At 34.5% G+C, this 16749-nt stretch overlaps 1 protein-coding gene across 1 annotated transcript; it reads left to right on the top strand.

The window, feature by feature from the left end:
• The first annotated feature begins 1162 nt into the window (after positions 1–1162).
• On the top strand, positions 1163–13748 carry LOC143226607 (mitochondrial genome maintenance exonuclease 1-like). The gene is given in 6 exon segments (XM_076457803.1): positions 1163–1447; positions 2013–2684; positions 2687–2873; positions 4346–4562; positions 11910–12042; positions 13570–13748. Coding segments are annotated over 5 exon segments (1296 nt in total). The 5' UTR covers positions 1163–1447; positions 2013–2087; the 3' UTR covers positions 13732–13748.
• Positions 13749–16749: the final 3001 nt, after the last annotated feature.

Genomic DNA, 16749 nt, shown 5'->3' with positions numbered 1-16749 from the left:
CTAATATGGTGCTTAGGATGGAAAGATTGTCATATGAGGAGAGGTCAAAATCTTTCAAATTTTTTTGTTGTTTTCTCTTGAAAAATGAGAGTTAGGGGGAATTTTATTAAGGTGTTTAATATTGTAAAGGAATTGATAATGTTGATGCATCATCTGTTTTTTTCATATTTAACAGTGAGAACAGTAGAACTCGGGACACAAGTACACATTTTGGCAGAGTAGGAGTCATCTTCAACTAACACAGTTTCATTCTTCGAATAGGGTGATTGACCTTCGGATGTTACAGAGGCAGTAAATAGAAGTGAGTTTAAGAAAAAGCTCGACAGGTATATGAATGATAAGGGCTGACTTTAAGATTTTTTGGTTATCTTGATGCAGTTTAGAGGATGGAACAGTCGAGATGGCTCACTAACTGGCTCATCTGTATTAATATTCCTTCATTACTCTTGGTGTTTCTCCAAACCTTCAGTGTGTTTTTTTTTTTTTCTGATATCAAGTTACGTCTTGAATATTTTGATGGTTAGGATGCGAGATTCGCAATTTGCGTGTCGCTGGATCGAATCGCTGTCACACTAAAAATATTCACCGTTTCTTCTGTTAGGGTGTTATAAACTATTCATCAGTGAAAGCGTAGTCCAAGAGTTGGCATTGACTGGATGTTTCTCCTTTAGTCGATCGATCACTGTTAAATTAGTGTAGATGGCAGCGCTATTATGGGTATGTGCGAAATTCAAATCAACCAAAATAAACAAAAAATATATACATTTAGAATATTCTAAGCCCACTATAATAAACTTCTTTCATCTTAAACTCATGAATTCATGTTATTCGCATCTAATCTACAACATAAAGAATGTTGTTCGCTACTCATGTCTGCTACAATTTCGCCATGCCTTACATTCACCCACCCCATCATGCTGGTTTCTAGTATTAGAAAAAAAACGTGAGAGCTATTTTAAATATTATGCAGTATCTGTTAGTATACAAAATTATACTTCATTTTAGAATCATCTGCTTACAGGATTTAAAAAATGATTATTGTATCACACCCTTATTTAGTCAGTTTATAAAACATTATTTTGACGTCAATATTATAAAATATATAAACGCGTAAGGATATGAGTTTGCGACTGCGAGTTTTGAAATAAAAGGTATATGTTACAACAGTAGTGGTTAAATGTGGTAGAATTAATTACATTTGTCATAAGAATTTATGGAACTAGACCTAATACTAATGTCTTAAAGTTATTCTTCAGAAGGATTTGTAAAAGAACATTGTATTTGTTGATAATTGTAATGTGCTCTATTCATTTAATTAAGGTCGTTTTATGGAACGAAATTAAAAGTAGGCCTAAACCTGTCGCAGTAAAATTGAATGACCCTAAAACAGTAATTGTATTTATGGGAGTATATTACCTGAATTTGTAATACCGAAAGAAAAATTCTGGTAAAAATATCAAGATGAGAATATATAATAGTACTAAGCCTACTACAACATTAAGACTGTTACGGCCATTATAGTAATAACAATCGTACAAAATATATTTCGTAACTGTGGACCACAGTTCATAACATGATGAAGCCTAAAGTTCATGACCTTAGATACAATACAATCTCTCGGGTGAATGAATTGCATTTAATGATTTCGTAATAGTCGATGAAGACTGATAGTAATGCTCATCGCTATTCAGTTTTGCATGAGTTGTAACTAAGTAATTCAATGATATCTTATTTATCGAAATAAGATTTCAAAAACCTTTAGTTTTGTTTTTCTTTAGGGAAAAGTGTTTTCGTATGTCTTAAATTATTAAGATATCAAAGGACATTTGTGAAAATTTTACAAGCAATTTTTATAATATTATTTGTATCTAGTATACAACCAAGATGTCTAATTGGATGTTTTATTTATAACTGAAACTTAATTATTAAAAAACTGTTTGTGAACTTAGATGGTATGAGATGCTTTATTTATGTATTTAACAAACTTTCTAATTATTTTTTTTTCCCCACAGGATTATTCCATCTTCCATGTTGCATATAGAATATGAGTTAAAGATGTGTGTGTATTAATCCTTCTTCATACAGAGATGGAGATTATGTGTGAACAGTGCCAAAAAATGTTTGTTAGGTTATTTGGGTATTCTAAAATACATCCATATACAAGTTTTAGTAGGTTTAAGTCTACAAAGAAAAAAGTTGTTGTTAAAGCCACTGTTACAAAGGTAGGGAAAAAGCCCCTGGAAACAAAGAGTGCCAGTGATGTTATCAAAAGATTAAACTGGGAGAACCAAGAGCTCTTTGGATCTTTACTGAAAACCACAAAGCAGAGAAGAGAAGAGAATGAAATGGGTATGCTTGGAATTGAAGAGAGAATTCAAGACTGGAGAAAGGCAGGAGTGATTTCTAACAACATTAATCCCTCGCTAGTAATCCATTCTGATCATGGTTATAAAGACTTGACAACAGAGTCTATGGAAGAAATGTATTTTGTTCCAACTGATGGAGACCTTGATCCTGCTGCAGAGGTTCCAGATTTTCCTGAGGATACACTTAGAGAGGAAGGGCCCCCTAGTTTGATAGATTTAACTTCCAGTGAACCAAAGGAACTTTGCTGCCCACAAGAAGTTGAAATAAGACAACTTTTGAAATTTCCAATTATTAATCCATGGCGACATGACAGCAAAAAAAAACTGTTTTCTCTGGTTTTGAAGAGGAAACTATCGTAAAAGAATTGGATTCTGAAGCGCACTATCCAAGTGTAACCAAGATCCTTAGAAAGACCATGCCTGCAGCATCTGTAATAGCTTTAGAAAGGTGGAAGAAGAAAATGGTTGCAGAACTTGGAGAAGAAGGTTTCCAAACTTATCAACAAGGTTACATGTTGAAACCTGAGATGGTTAATTTTATACTTCTGATCAGTGTTGAGTTACTGATGTTTTTTTTTTTTTGGTAGATAAAGATTTTAAACATGCTACAGATACAGTGGTTACAGTATTTTATGAAGATGTTTTCTGTCAGTTAAATAATAATAATATATGGCTCTTTGACCCATCAAAATTCTTTCTGCACCTCTAGAAGAAAAACAGAATAAAATTGATTTTGTGTGTTTTCCTTTACATTCATCTAACAAAGACTACAAAACGTAATTCAAACTAGTAACACACAAACCATTATCAAAAGTTGTAATAAACTGAAAAATATCTGGTCTTCCTTCTCTTAAATCTAGTGAGGAAAAAAAAAAAAAAAGGAAAGCATGATTTATTTCTATAATTAATAGTTTATTTGAGCCAGTGCTTTGTGTTTATGGCTTTGTTAAATAAAGTCCATCATACATCTAACTGATTAAACAGGCCTATACTATAATTGTTAAATAATTTAGTCTATATAACGGACTAAGTGATGTGTTGATATTTAATGTCAGTTAAAATTAGTTAGTCCTTAACTGATCTACATGCCTTCTTGGTCAGTTTGTATGTTTTATGGACTTCAGGTAATCTACTCTTTTAGGCCCTCTGAAGCCAAAATAGAGAAACTTTAACTATTTTTGTAGTTATAGGTAATACTTTTATTTATTTTAAATGGAAGTAAGCCTTAAATCCACAATGATCCTTAGTAAGGTTATTTAACCCTTTCATAATCTCATTCAACACACATTCTCTCAGACCATTTAACTACCCTGTCAGTTACACTTACTCAATTATGTCACCTCAGTCCATTTATATAGCTCCTTCATGTACACAAGTGTAGCTTTGCATGTAAACAAGTTTAGTTCCATCTTTACAATTACAAGTTTTGTAATATTGTAAATGATGTGTTATTGAAATAGTTTGCCTGACATGTTGAGGCCACTTCTAAACTTTATATTTATCTACCCACAAGTAGGTCCTTTCCAAGTCATCAAACTTGTAGACTATTCAAACTTTTTAAATGAAAGCTCTAAGAGGTTTAGTCCTTCATCAAGACATTAATTACTTCTAAAAACATTCTCGCAACAGTTGAGAGAAAATATATATTTTTTTGTGTTTCACAAAGATTGTCACAGTTGTAGAGTTTTTGTACCACTGAAAATTTCAATTTGAGTAATATTTTTTTCAGTGAAATATGTAATGTCACATGCAGTATTATTGAAAAGAAACAATGCAGTATTTGTTACCAAAATTATGTGTAGTGTTAAATTTTCATGAAATTAATTATTATTCAGTACTTTATTCAAAATTTTACAAGAGTTACATTGTGGCTTTTTCATAAAAAAAAATTGTTTTAAATGTAAGACAAATTTGAGTACGTAACTATATGTGAAGTTTATTCCCTAAACTTGGTACCAAACTTTTTTCTTTAAATTCAGAAATCCTGGACAATGGTGCCTCACTTCACCAAAGCATTGTTAGTTTATTGGAAGGGATTCCTCCAAGCAAAGTGACAGTAGCTTTGTCCAATGCTGGTCACTGGAGAAGCCTACAGACTATTTTTCCACATGTTCGTGAGGTAGAACTGCTTGAAAAGCCAGTCATTCACCCTTATTTACGTTATAGAGGTGTTGTTGATTGTGTAGCCAAATATAGGTAAAGTTTATTAATTCAGTCTTATATTCTGTTAAAGGAATTTTAGCTTGATTCTTTTGGTTAACTAATCAGCTGGGTATTTAACCCTTTTGATACGGACTTTTGTATAATATACTCAAGTTTGTCTAAACATTTGCAAGTGTTAAGTATTTGCACTGTAACTTTTGATACAGCTCTTGTATCCTCACAAAATTTGATAGACAAGGGTTTTGTATGCAAAATATCAGATATTTTAATTAAATATTTTTACTAAAGATTTGTTTGTGAAAACAGTTTGTTTCGTTGCTAGTCTGAGTGCAAAGTGAGTTCATGTTGTGAATAAAAAAGCTATTCTTCATCCTAAAAATCTCAAACATTATTTGCATAATTTCTAAAACCATGTAAATACATTTCAAACATTTGTTTTACTTAAGACTTTAAAGTTTATTATTTTTCTCTACTCCAACTATGTGGGGGTCCAGCATGGTCAGGTGTTTATGGAGCTTGACTCATAATGTGAGGGTCATGAGTTCGATTTCCCATCATAACAAACATGCTTGCCCTTTCAGTCATTGGGGTGTAAAAATGTGACAGCCAGTTCCATTGAGAGTTGGTAGTGGGTGGTGATGACTAGCTGCCTTATTTCTAGTCTTGCACTGCTAAATTACGGACAGCTAGTGCAGATAGCTCTAGTGTAGCTTTGCATGAAATTTAGAAACAATGTGGGGTATGTCACTTGATGTACCTCGTAAACATCATAAAATAACTAGGAAATATAAATAATTCTTATTTTGTGCTAAGAATGACTACATATCATAACCAAAATACAAATGTTTAGTCTGAGTAGATTAAGTCTCATAATGATGTATAATTACATGCATGTGTGTTTATTAATCTTCATACGCTGACCTTCCAGTCATGCCTAGCTGTTATTACACAACTTGTGTTGATATGGTGCATGTGCTCTCAGGTCTTGTATTGAATAATATAAAACTGACCTTTGTATCTCAGAACAGCTGTTATGGATATTAATGCTTTTACTAATAAAGCAGGAAGCAATGTTTCAACATTCCTAGGTCCTTTTCAGCTTAACCTGTGGGTTTCTTGTCATCAAGAAAAACTGACATTTAGTCTTCCCTGTCTTGGCTGTGTTTCAGTAGAATAGTATTTTTTAATATACAGTCACAGTTCAATTATTATACATGCATATAGACCATTACTATCTAGAAATAAATTATTAAACTTTTTTTAAATATTGAACAATAAATCAAGGAGTAAAGCAAACAATTATATCTTGTCACTACGACCTCTGAACTCTGTTGCTGCTGGACGTATGTTGCTAAGTCTTTTAAAATTTTGCATATGGAGGATATAAAAAATGTTTTTAGGTTTTATATATACAGTTAAATGACAAAAATCATAAATAACTATACTGATACCACAGAATTACACTATAGTTTATTAAGCTTATTAACCAAGATGTATTTAGATTTTTAAAAAATGTGAAACTTCAAGCAGCCTAAAGACACAGCCTACCTCCTTGAAATTTTGGATTTAAATAATATGGTAGATTTTTCACAGATTAAAAAGGCTCAGAAAACCTCTCTGAGGATATTCTAAGCCATTTTTGTTATTCATACTTCAAATGTTGAAGCAAGCACATATAAGGGACCATTTTAACAATGGAAAGAGGTGAACAGAACCATTGTGTTAGATTCACTACATAGCCCATATCTCAGTAAAATAAAAAGATATGAGGTTCTTATTTTATATTCTAGCTTAATAATATTAGTAATTTGAGTTTCTAATTTTATGAAAGTACAGACTTAGTATCGTGACATGACAAACATCTAATTTTAAACAGTGCTGCATTCAACATACTATGCCACTCACTAAAATCTATATCTGGATGTGAACTTTTAGTATTTACTTAAATCAGGGGTCCGATTCCCCTCAGTGGATTAGCAGACAATTATAATAATGTGGCTTTGCTATAATAAAACACACACACAGTATACATAACATTAGAGTTTGAATTATAGTCTACAATTTTTTTTCAAACTTATTGATATAAATTAATAAAATAGTAGTTCAATAAAAGTTTGAATGAACGTCAACAAATGTGGTGATATGACCTTGTCCATGTGACCCATAGTGAAAGGGTTAATTAAATATAATGCATTATTATCACATGAGATAATTGATTAATCACAACTAACTTGATTGATGGTGTGAAAATAAGTACTTGAAGTTACTGTTTTTGATGATTCCGACTGTTGGTAATCAGAATACTGGTATTGTGATTTCTGATTAGTAGTTTTGATTAATTTGTGTTTAACTTAACAGATTTATGTTGTGATTAGTGAAAGCAATCAACTAATCTATGTTCCCAGTTATTACTAATTTCAATTATTCTGACTATCCAAGTCTTGTTCGATAATTTACAATATGTTGAATTTATTTGATTAATAAGCTACATGATTAATTGATTATCAAATTCTACTAATTGCTCAACTTTAATTTCTAGAAGTGGTCGCAAAGACCTATGTACAATATGTATAAGAGTTTGGTTGCAAAATGCAAGGTCATGAGCTACAGTATTTAGTTTGTCATGATTATAAAGCAGTTTTATAAAAATGTAAAATGTCTTTATGATGTGATGTTTTAGATGGGTCAGTTATTAATTTAAATGTTTTCTGTATGAAATATTTAATTGCATAATATAAGTAAAATTTACCTAAATATGTTGGCGAGTTAATTAATTTTTCCTTTTACTTACACCAGCTGTAATTTTATTTCTGTGTTGTTGGTCTTTCACCTCAGTTAAATTGTTCTAACCATTAACTATGTCCCCTCGGTGTGGATTCCTGTACATGGTGAGGGGACCTCCCGAGGAAGGCTCTGTTTTTTCAGTTTACTTCCTCTGGGATCTAAACATCCACCCTCGTGTTTGCTGTGTGTGGCAACTTGTGAAGGGGAGGAAAGGATCTGATGATTGAGGAGTCCAACTCTAACACACCACTTTGGCCTTGAATTCCTGTAGACAGTCAACCTTGGGATGGCCCCCCTTGGGTCAGTCAGCTGGTCCACTTGGGCTAGGGTCCACCATATACCAGTGTTGGATCTCAACAGGTGTTGTGGACATTGTATTTGCTGCTGGTATTTGGATATAGAGCTCACGAAACCCTGGCATTGCTGAAATATCCTTTTACGTTGTAGTGCATCCCCTCATAGGGCTCCATGGTGGGTGAGGTTCAGTGGGCACCAAAATATTCCTTTTTTTTATTATGGATCATCCAAATAAAAACTTAAATATATGATCAGTCAGACCTTGATGTTCTCAACGTTTCTCTTTCCGATACTGGTTCTTGTACTTATTTTTATGCATCTAGTCAGTCCTTTACTGCTATTGATCTCTCAGTTTGCTCTCCTTCATTATTTTCCCATTTTTTCATGGAAGGTTGACAATAATCCACAAGGCAGAAATCATTTTCCTATAATTTTGAGAGACTGGCCATGGTCAATGCTACCTGACCCACTTGCCCCGGTGGAAGGTGGATCACGCAAATTGGCCCTCTTTCACTGCTCTTGCAGAACTCGATCCTGCCATCGTCTGTAAGCCATTAATAGATGACAGTGTGGCAGCAGTTACTGACTGTATTATATAAGCAGCTGCTCAATGTATTCCTAAAACCTCGACATGTTTTCCACTATGTCCTCACCTGTGGTGGAATCCTGACTGCCACATGGCATTGAAGGCTCAAAAACGGGCCTGGGATACTTTCTGTAGATATCCCACACTCTCAAACCTCATCGCTTTCCAGCAGGCCCGTGCTCATTCTCTATGGGTAAGACATCAAAGCTAGAAGGAATACTGGATTAAGTTCACAAACAGCATATGATCATATGAAACAAGATTCAAAAGGTCAGTGAGCAATATAATTCTGTCCCCTTTTCAATCTTGCTCTCTGATGGCCAAGAAGTAGCTGACACCTTGAGGATTGCCAATACTCTAGGTGAAAGCTTTTGCTGGGTATCTAGCACTTCTGCTTCTTCCTCCACCTTCTTAGCCATCAAGACTTGGGCAGAGCAGTCACCTCTTCCCTTTTGAACTGATTGTCTTTATGACTATAACTGTCCCTTTACACTGGTGGAACTCAAAGTGGCCCTTCATCGGTCTGGAAGTACATTAGTTAGTCCTGATGATATACACTATGAAATACTATGCCATCTATCTCCTGCTTTTCTTGCTATTCTTCTGATTGTTTTTCACCAGATCTGGCAGGAGAATGTTTTTCTTGATGCCTGGCACCAGGCTATTGCTCTATCTTTCTCTAAGCCTATAAAGGATTCCAAGATTCCTTCAAACTACCATTCAGTTGCTTTGATGAGCTGTCTCTGTAAAACCTTACAAAGGATGGTTAATGCTCGTCTTGTTTGGTTCCTCAAACCAGACAACCTCCTCTTGCCCACCCAGTGTGGGTTCTGATGACAGCACTCCACCGTGAACCACGTTATTCGACTTGAAATGTCAACCAGAGAAGCCTTTCTCAAATGACATCTTGTATCAATATTCTTTTACATTAAAAAGGCTTATGATACAATATGGACGTTTGGCATTTTGTGAGACTTCCCCATATATGAGTTACATGGTTAATTGCCCATTTTTATTAAAAAAATTTAATGGACAGGAGATTCCAAGTTCATGTGTGTTTGGTACTTTCCCTTTCTTTTCTACAAGAACTTGAAATCCCTCATGGCTGTATTTTGAGTGTCACACTTTTCAGTATAAAAATTAATGCCATCACTGAACAACTCCCTCTCTCTGTTGCAAACGGGCTCTATGTTGACGACTTTCACATCTCATGTCAGTCATCGAACAAGAGGTATACTGAGAGCAGTGCCCTCAATCATTTACTGAAGTGGACCACAGCAAACAGTTTTAACTTCTCTCTCTCTCTAAAACCGTGTGCATGCAGTTTTGTTGCTAATGGGGTATTCATCCTGATTATGAACTCTGTATTGGTGAAGTTGTGCTGCCTGTGGTCCCTGAGACCAAGTTCTTGGGACTTATCTTTGACCGTAAGCTGACCTTTATACCACACATCAAGCAGCTATGAGTCAAATGTACAAGAGCACTGAATATCCTCCGTGTCCTCTCTTCCATCACTTGGGGAGCAGATTGATGTTCTGTATTGAAGATATATCATGCCCTTATTCGATCAAAATTAGACAATGGATCACTGGTCTATGGCTCTGCCAGACCCTTGGCCTTAAAGATGCTAGACCCCATTCATCATCAAGGACTTTGGCTATGCACTGTGGCTTTCTGCACTTCCCCAGTTCAGAGCTTATACATAGAGTCTTGTAAACCTTCTTTGCACCTCTGCTGTTTGCAAATGTCTTTACTATATGCTTTAAAACTTTGTTCCTTACCAAAGCGTCCCACCTGGGGTTGTGTTTTTCTTCCTTGGTGGGCCATACATTTTCAGAATAGACAATCTGCCATTGCTCCTTTTGGCCTTTGTATCCAGGATGAATTGGATCTGTCCTTGGATAACATTGCTGTATCCACTGGCCAGCCCATCCCACTATGGTTTCTTACAGTCCCCAAATGTGACCTATCTTTAAGTCATCTGAAAAATGCAGACACTCCCAATTGGAAATACTGTTTGCTGAACATTTTTTAAATAAACCTTCCATTCCTATTTATACAGATGGTTCAAAATCAAGTGACTGTGTGGGCTCTTCCGTGGCTTATTGTGGTTTGGTGGTTGTCCACAGAATTCCCTCTACAGCTTCTTTGTTCACTGCTGAACTGTATGCCATTTTTCTTGCCCTGGATCACGTAGAAGCTAAGCAGTACTCAAACTGCACGATTTATACTGACTTACTTAGTTCTCTACTGGCCCTGAAATTGCTTCACATTGGTTCACACCCTGTTCTCACCTATATTCAAAACCAACTGGCTCATTTCTCTTTTAACATCTACATCTATCCAGGTTTTCTTAATACCAGGCCACATTGATGTTTGCGGGAAAGATCTCGCCAGCATTGCAGCTAAATCTATCTGCTCTGGCACTATCACTGCTGTGCCTGTTCCAAACATGGACTATGGTCCTGTATTCAAGGCTCTGCTTCGTGCCAGCTGGCAGTTGACTTGGAATGAGCAACACAAAAACAAGCTTTTTCCAAATAAAACCCTATATTAGATTTTGGCCATCTTGCTTCCATAAGGATCGAGAAAGGAAGTTGTTCTAACTAGGCTACGCATTGGTCAGTTTTTAAACTTATCATTTTCTTTTATCTGGAACTGATGCACCATTGAGTAGTTTGTATAACACTAAGGTCACAATAAGCCATATTTTACTTTCTTGCCATTGCTATGACCCTCAACAATGGCACCATTTTAAATATGTTCTCTCCCAGGGTTTGTCCATAACATTAGACAGTGTTATTGGTGATGGTGACACTGTCCACTGTGGTAATGTTTTTAGTTTTTTAAAGACCATTAATCTTTTTAATGACATTTAAGTTTTCAATTTATATATTAGGCCTTTCTTAATGTGATTCCCTTTTAAGAATCACAGTCCATCTAGTTTGATTTGGAATTAGAAAATGGCCCTAATTTAAATAACTCAAAACTGGGACTGGAAAGGGCAACTTCAGGTGACTAACACTGCTGTTTGAACTACCCATTAGTCATCCTGGTGAGTTATTATTAAAATTTTGCTACATGTCTTTTACAACTTTTATCTTCCTTTCTGAAAATGGCCATAACATCAAATAACTCGGAACCAGGAGTGGAAAGGCTAACTTTAGGTGACTGACAGTGGTTTTTGTACTTACCTGTTAGTCTTTCTGGCGAGTTATGATAATTACAATTATGCTACAGGAAGTCCTTTACAACTTGTATAAGTATAGTTTTTCTTACTTTGTTTTGTTTTACCTTAATTTTCTTTTATGAAGTTTACTAAATTTAATTTTAACTTTTTACCAGATGTTTTGCACAGATAGCCTAGCTGCTTTGTGCCATAAAACACTAAATCAACCAACCAACCATTAACTATATCATCATTACCACTGTCATAATTTTTTTCCATTCAGGCCAAATAATCATGAGAAGAAAGCAACTGTTTTTACAGAATCTGTTTTATTCAATTGCCTAATACAGAAGCATGGAGTACTGTAAACAAAACAAAAATCCATTTCTCCATACGTTCAGGTATTACCTGTTGTACAAATAGTTTTGATAATTTCTATTAAACAGTTTATATGAAAATAGATATAAACTTTTTATAGAGTTTTTATGACCAAGTGATTTTTGTTAACATTATGTTTTCAGTAAGATATTTTATTCTTTTTCAGAAACCAGCTGGTCGTAGTCGATTGGAAAACATCAAAGAAACTCAAACCAACATTAGCCACAACTTTTGACAGCCCTGTGCAGGCAGCTGCTTATGTTGGTGCTCTTAATTTTGACACAAACTACAGGCTCCAGGTGATACACTTTAAACCTACACATATTTCTAAACTTCTGTTTCAAAAAAGTGAGGTATAGGTTAATAGTCATTGCACACTGACCGGTCATCTCTCTCAAGTTTATGTTAATAATTAGATGTTGTTTTGTTCCCAATTTTAACAATTTATTCATTTGTGTTGTTTAACTTTGTTTTCATCTATCATTTATTCAAAATGAGAAATACTGGTCAAGTCTTCATTAGTAAGAACTGAGGGAAAAGCTGGCTTTAATAACCTAGCCATTTCATAATCGTCAGGTACAAGCTTTCCTTTGTCATCCATCAAGGGTTCTTTTCCATCCTAACAATTTGTTTACCCATAATGTACTTTCAAAATATGTTTATATCTTTTGACAAATTTTCTTTATACATTCTTCTGGCTGTCCCACTTTCCTATATGACCAACGTTTTTCATCTTGTATAGATTTCAGTTTAAATTTCTTAAATTTGTGATTTTTCTTTTATTCTTTCTATTATACCTTCTGTGAGCTGACCCGATTTGTTACTTACAGCTGTTCTTTTCTTTCTGTAAAAGATTTGTTTTTTTTAATATTGATAAGTTTTTCTTTGAAAATCTTCCACATTTCCTCCATGTCTCCAAATAACTCAGCTGCTCATCTCACTACAGATAATTGTTGTTGCATCACTTCAAAATTTGCTTTCTTGAAATTTGGAATCAATACACTATGTAACATTAATTTTGTTCCTGGATAGTTTGTGTTATTTCTTAATTGCTTATGTTGTAAAAGTACAGAAAATGGCCATTATGTCCTTCAAACTTTGCTTTTGTGACCTGGATAATGAAATTTAGAAATTAACCTATCTTATATGTAGAAACGGGCAAATTCCACATTTTCATTTACATAAGGTTTGAATAAAATAACACATGAATCAAGATTTACATGTTTTTATAATAAAGTTATACAAAAACGTTTAGAAGTGAATGGTTTTTCAAGATTTGTGACTGTAATGTAAATCACTTTCACGTATCAGCCCCCAAATATAGCCTCCCATCATGTTTACGTTATATGCTCTCAGGTCCCAAAGGCAAAGTTTGAAGAGAAAAATAGCTCTTTTCCATTTACTTTAAGCATAAGCAATTGGGATATAACACTTTCTGTCCAGGAACAAGAAAAAGTAAATATTTTGTTGTATAGTGCATATCATTATTCCTGATTTCCATGTGCAACAAAGCATCAAACTGTATACAACAACTATCACTTGTATCTGTGTGTTCCTTAATTACCACCTTAACAATTTCTGTATTAGTACTTAACAATAAATCTAAAATAACAATATTTCCGGTAGGTTCCTTAACCAGTTGATGAATATCGTGAACAGTTCCAGGAAACAATGAATGATCTTATGTGAATGTATTGGAAATATTCTAAGGATTACCTCTACTAGTAATGTATTCACTGGCTTCCTACCCACATAGCTATTATCAACTTCTTAGAGGGGTATTTCAACAGAGATATCCTTGTACACATTATTAATGTTGTTTACAGGTGGATGGTGCTGTTGTGGTGATAGCCTATGAGAGTGGAGAACCTTGCCACATCCATCATATTACTCCTGACAAGTGTTTGAGATACTGGAAGGACTGGCTTCACCGGCTTAAACAGTTCTGGGAAATAGTGCATGAAGAAAAGAGGTTAATAAAAAGCTGAGGTTATAAACACACACACAGAAGTGTTGGTTTTAGTTGTTATTCAGTTTTAACCTTTCTCACCATTTAAATACATTCTTTATCATCTGTCCCATCATAGCTGGAACTGATCTATGAAATCTGTTTTGTCTATTACATCAATGAACGAATTGAAACGGAATAAAAACAAAATAATTAGAAACCAAAATGTTTATTTTAAATCGAGGTTCATTCAACAGATCTAAAGGTTTAAACTTAGTTCGATTACTTGTGTAGTTTATTTTATGAAAACAACAAAGGCCCAATGAGAAGAAGTTAAAAAACATTTACTTGGACATCATTTCAGCAGCTGGTCAGTGGTCATAATTGTGCTTGACGACCAGTGCAGATTGTTACCATCTGTGTGAACTGTTCCAAGTCAGTAGAGTAGGTTCTAGTAAAATTTTTTATAGTAAATATTTGCTCACCATAAGGAAACAAAACAAAATACTTAACATTATTACACTATTTTTGCACAAGGTAATATAGTTTTGATATACAAATACATTATTGGAATATCTAGGAATTTTTCTAAGGCTTCGAATTGTTCATACAGTTTAAGTATTTCATTCAACTGTATCTTCAGAGTACAGAAATGGTGTTTCAAATATTAATTTATGTAATTAATATTCCTTTGAAAGTATAGATAAGCTGAGTTGACCTAGTATAACACCCAGTTCTTAAGATTCAGTGGTTTCAAGTTGTATAACAAAGCTGTCAAAAAGATTGCTTATTATTATTGCATGTAACGGTTTCTAGTCTTTCTGAAGATTTAGCTCAAACCAGAGCCAGTTTCTCGAATATCGTACTCTAACGTTTGACGAGGAGTTCTTGAGCCATTCTAATTATCTTATAAAAACAAGTAATTAACAGACACTAAATATAACGAATTATTTTAATTGTCGCAGTAGATTTATTAACATGATCAGAAAAAAAAGAGAAATTATAACGTGAATTCCATTTAATTATCTATGTATTAGTAAAGTCAAGAACAAATTATAAGATTAACAACAAACAATTATACAATTTAATCTTCACAATAATATTATTGTTCAGTTTAATTCATAGGTTAAAATATTTATTATTATGATTTCATGGTAATTATACTGCTATCTAGGCCCGGCATGGTCAGGTGGGTTTGAGGCGTTGGACTCGTCATCTGAGGGTCGCGGTTTCGAATCTCCGTCGCACTAAACATGCTCGCTCGCCCTTTTAGCCGTGGGGGCGTTATAAAGTGACGACGGTCAATCCCACTATTCGTTGGTAAAAGAGTAGCTTGAAAGTTGACGGTGGGTGGTGATGACTAGCTGCCTTCCCTCTAGTCTTACACTGCTAAATTAGGGACGGCTAGCGCAGATAGCTCTCGAGTAGCTTTGTGCGAAATTCAAAAACAAACAAACAATACTGCTATCTTATTTGAATCATTCATTTTAAGTAAGAACAAAGAAAAACGCAACTTAGCTTGTTAAATTATTCTGTCTAAGTGACAGCGTTTTATTTATTTTCTCTGTTTTCACTTCAATAACAGCCATGTTGTTTATTTGATATACGCATCTTCAGAGTAAGGTTACGTTTCTCTGTCAGATTTTTATTTCTCTGTTTTCACTTCAATAGCAGCCGTGTTGTTTATTTGATATATGCATCTTCAGAGTAAGGTTACGTTCCTCTGTCAGATTTTTATTTCTCTGAAATCACGATTGAAATATAACGGATGAAGAAGAGACCATTTAATGTTTAAAGTTTGTCTTTTCACTCCAATCCATAAGAGATGTAAACATTTATTCTCAATAAATCATTCTTCTCTTAAACACATAAACTTGTAATGTTCTTCTCACTTCCTCAAGTCAATCATCTCGGAAAACCAAACCATCATAACTGGAGCATATCCTGTCTTTTTTTATTTTACAAATCTTATACTTGAATCTTCATAAACTGTTATCTTCAGAATATAAGACAGAGTTTAATAAGATTACTTCTTAGTGTATGCTCAAGAAATCTTAATCTATCTAACCTTACATAATAGCTATTTTGTCCTGAAAATAATCTTAGTAGCCCTTTTCAGTTTGTCAATATTTTCTCTTAGGCGCGGGTTCGAATCCCCGTCACACTAAACATGCTCGCCCTTTCAGCCGTGAGGGCGTTATAATGTTACGGTCAATCCCTATATTCATTAGTAAAAGAGTGGGCGGTGGGTGGGGATGATTAGCTGCCTTCCTTCTAGTCTTGCACTGCTAACTTAGGGACGGCTAGCGCAGATAGCCCTCGTGTAGCTTTGCGCGAAATTCAAAACAAACCAAACCTCTCGTAGGTAAGACCAAAACTGTACATGGTATTCCAATATGATATTTATATCTCCTTCCTTAAATAACTATTCTCATTCAGTGCAGTCCTCTATATGAAAAAGAAAAAAAACTTTCAAGATTGCCAGGAGCCTTCTTCATCTTCTCCATTGGAAATGACTCATTCCAATGTGTGTCTTGTGCAACAACCCTCCACCAGTGTCACATACACACATTATACACATAACTTCTATTCACTTCTTTTTTGACAGTGCTTGCATTTAGACCATTAAAGTGTTGTATTAGTGAACTTTGTTTTACAAAGTTACAATAACCATGTATCCAAGGTTAATGTTACTACTTTGGAAACCACACCTTCTAGAAGAACCTTTTTCCCTGGTAGCAGGCACGGGTAACCAGTTGTTGGATTTATCTATGTTATTTGTTGAGAGATTAATCATTATATGGGTCAACCACCTGAACTTGCCTCAGTTCGTGATGAACAGGCCAAATCTGTTTGGTTTGATGAAGATTTTGATAACCTTTTTTCCACCATTGGATTTGCCATGTCTTCGTACGCCAAACATGCAGAATCAGCTAGGCTTAATACAGGGCTTTAAGACATGATTTCTTAGGTATGTGATTTTTCATCCCTTTCATTGATTTCGTGTCATTTCCGATCTCCTTTCTTCCACAATAGTTCTTCCCGTCTTTATTTAGTC

Source organism: Tachypleus tridentatus, chromosome 9 (genome assembly GCF_004210375.1).
Source record: "Tachypleus tridentatus isolate NWPU-2018 chromosome 9, ASM421037v1, whole genome shotgun sequence".
NCBI lineage: Eukaryota > Metazoa > Arthropoda > Merostomata > Xiphosura > Limulidae > Tachypleus > Tachypleus tridentatus.
The sequence above is the reverse complement of the archived record's forward strand: the minus strand, read 5'-3'. Positions and strand labels throughout refer to the sequence as shown.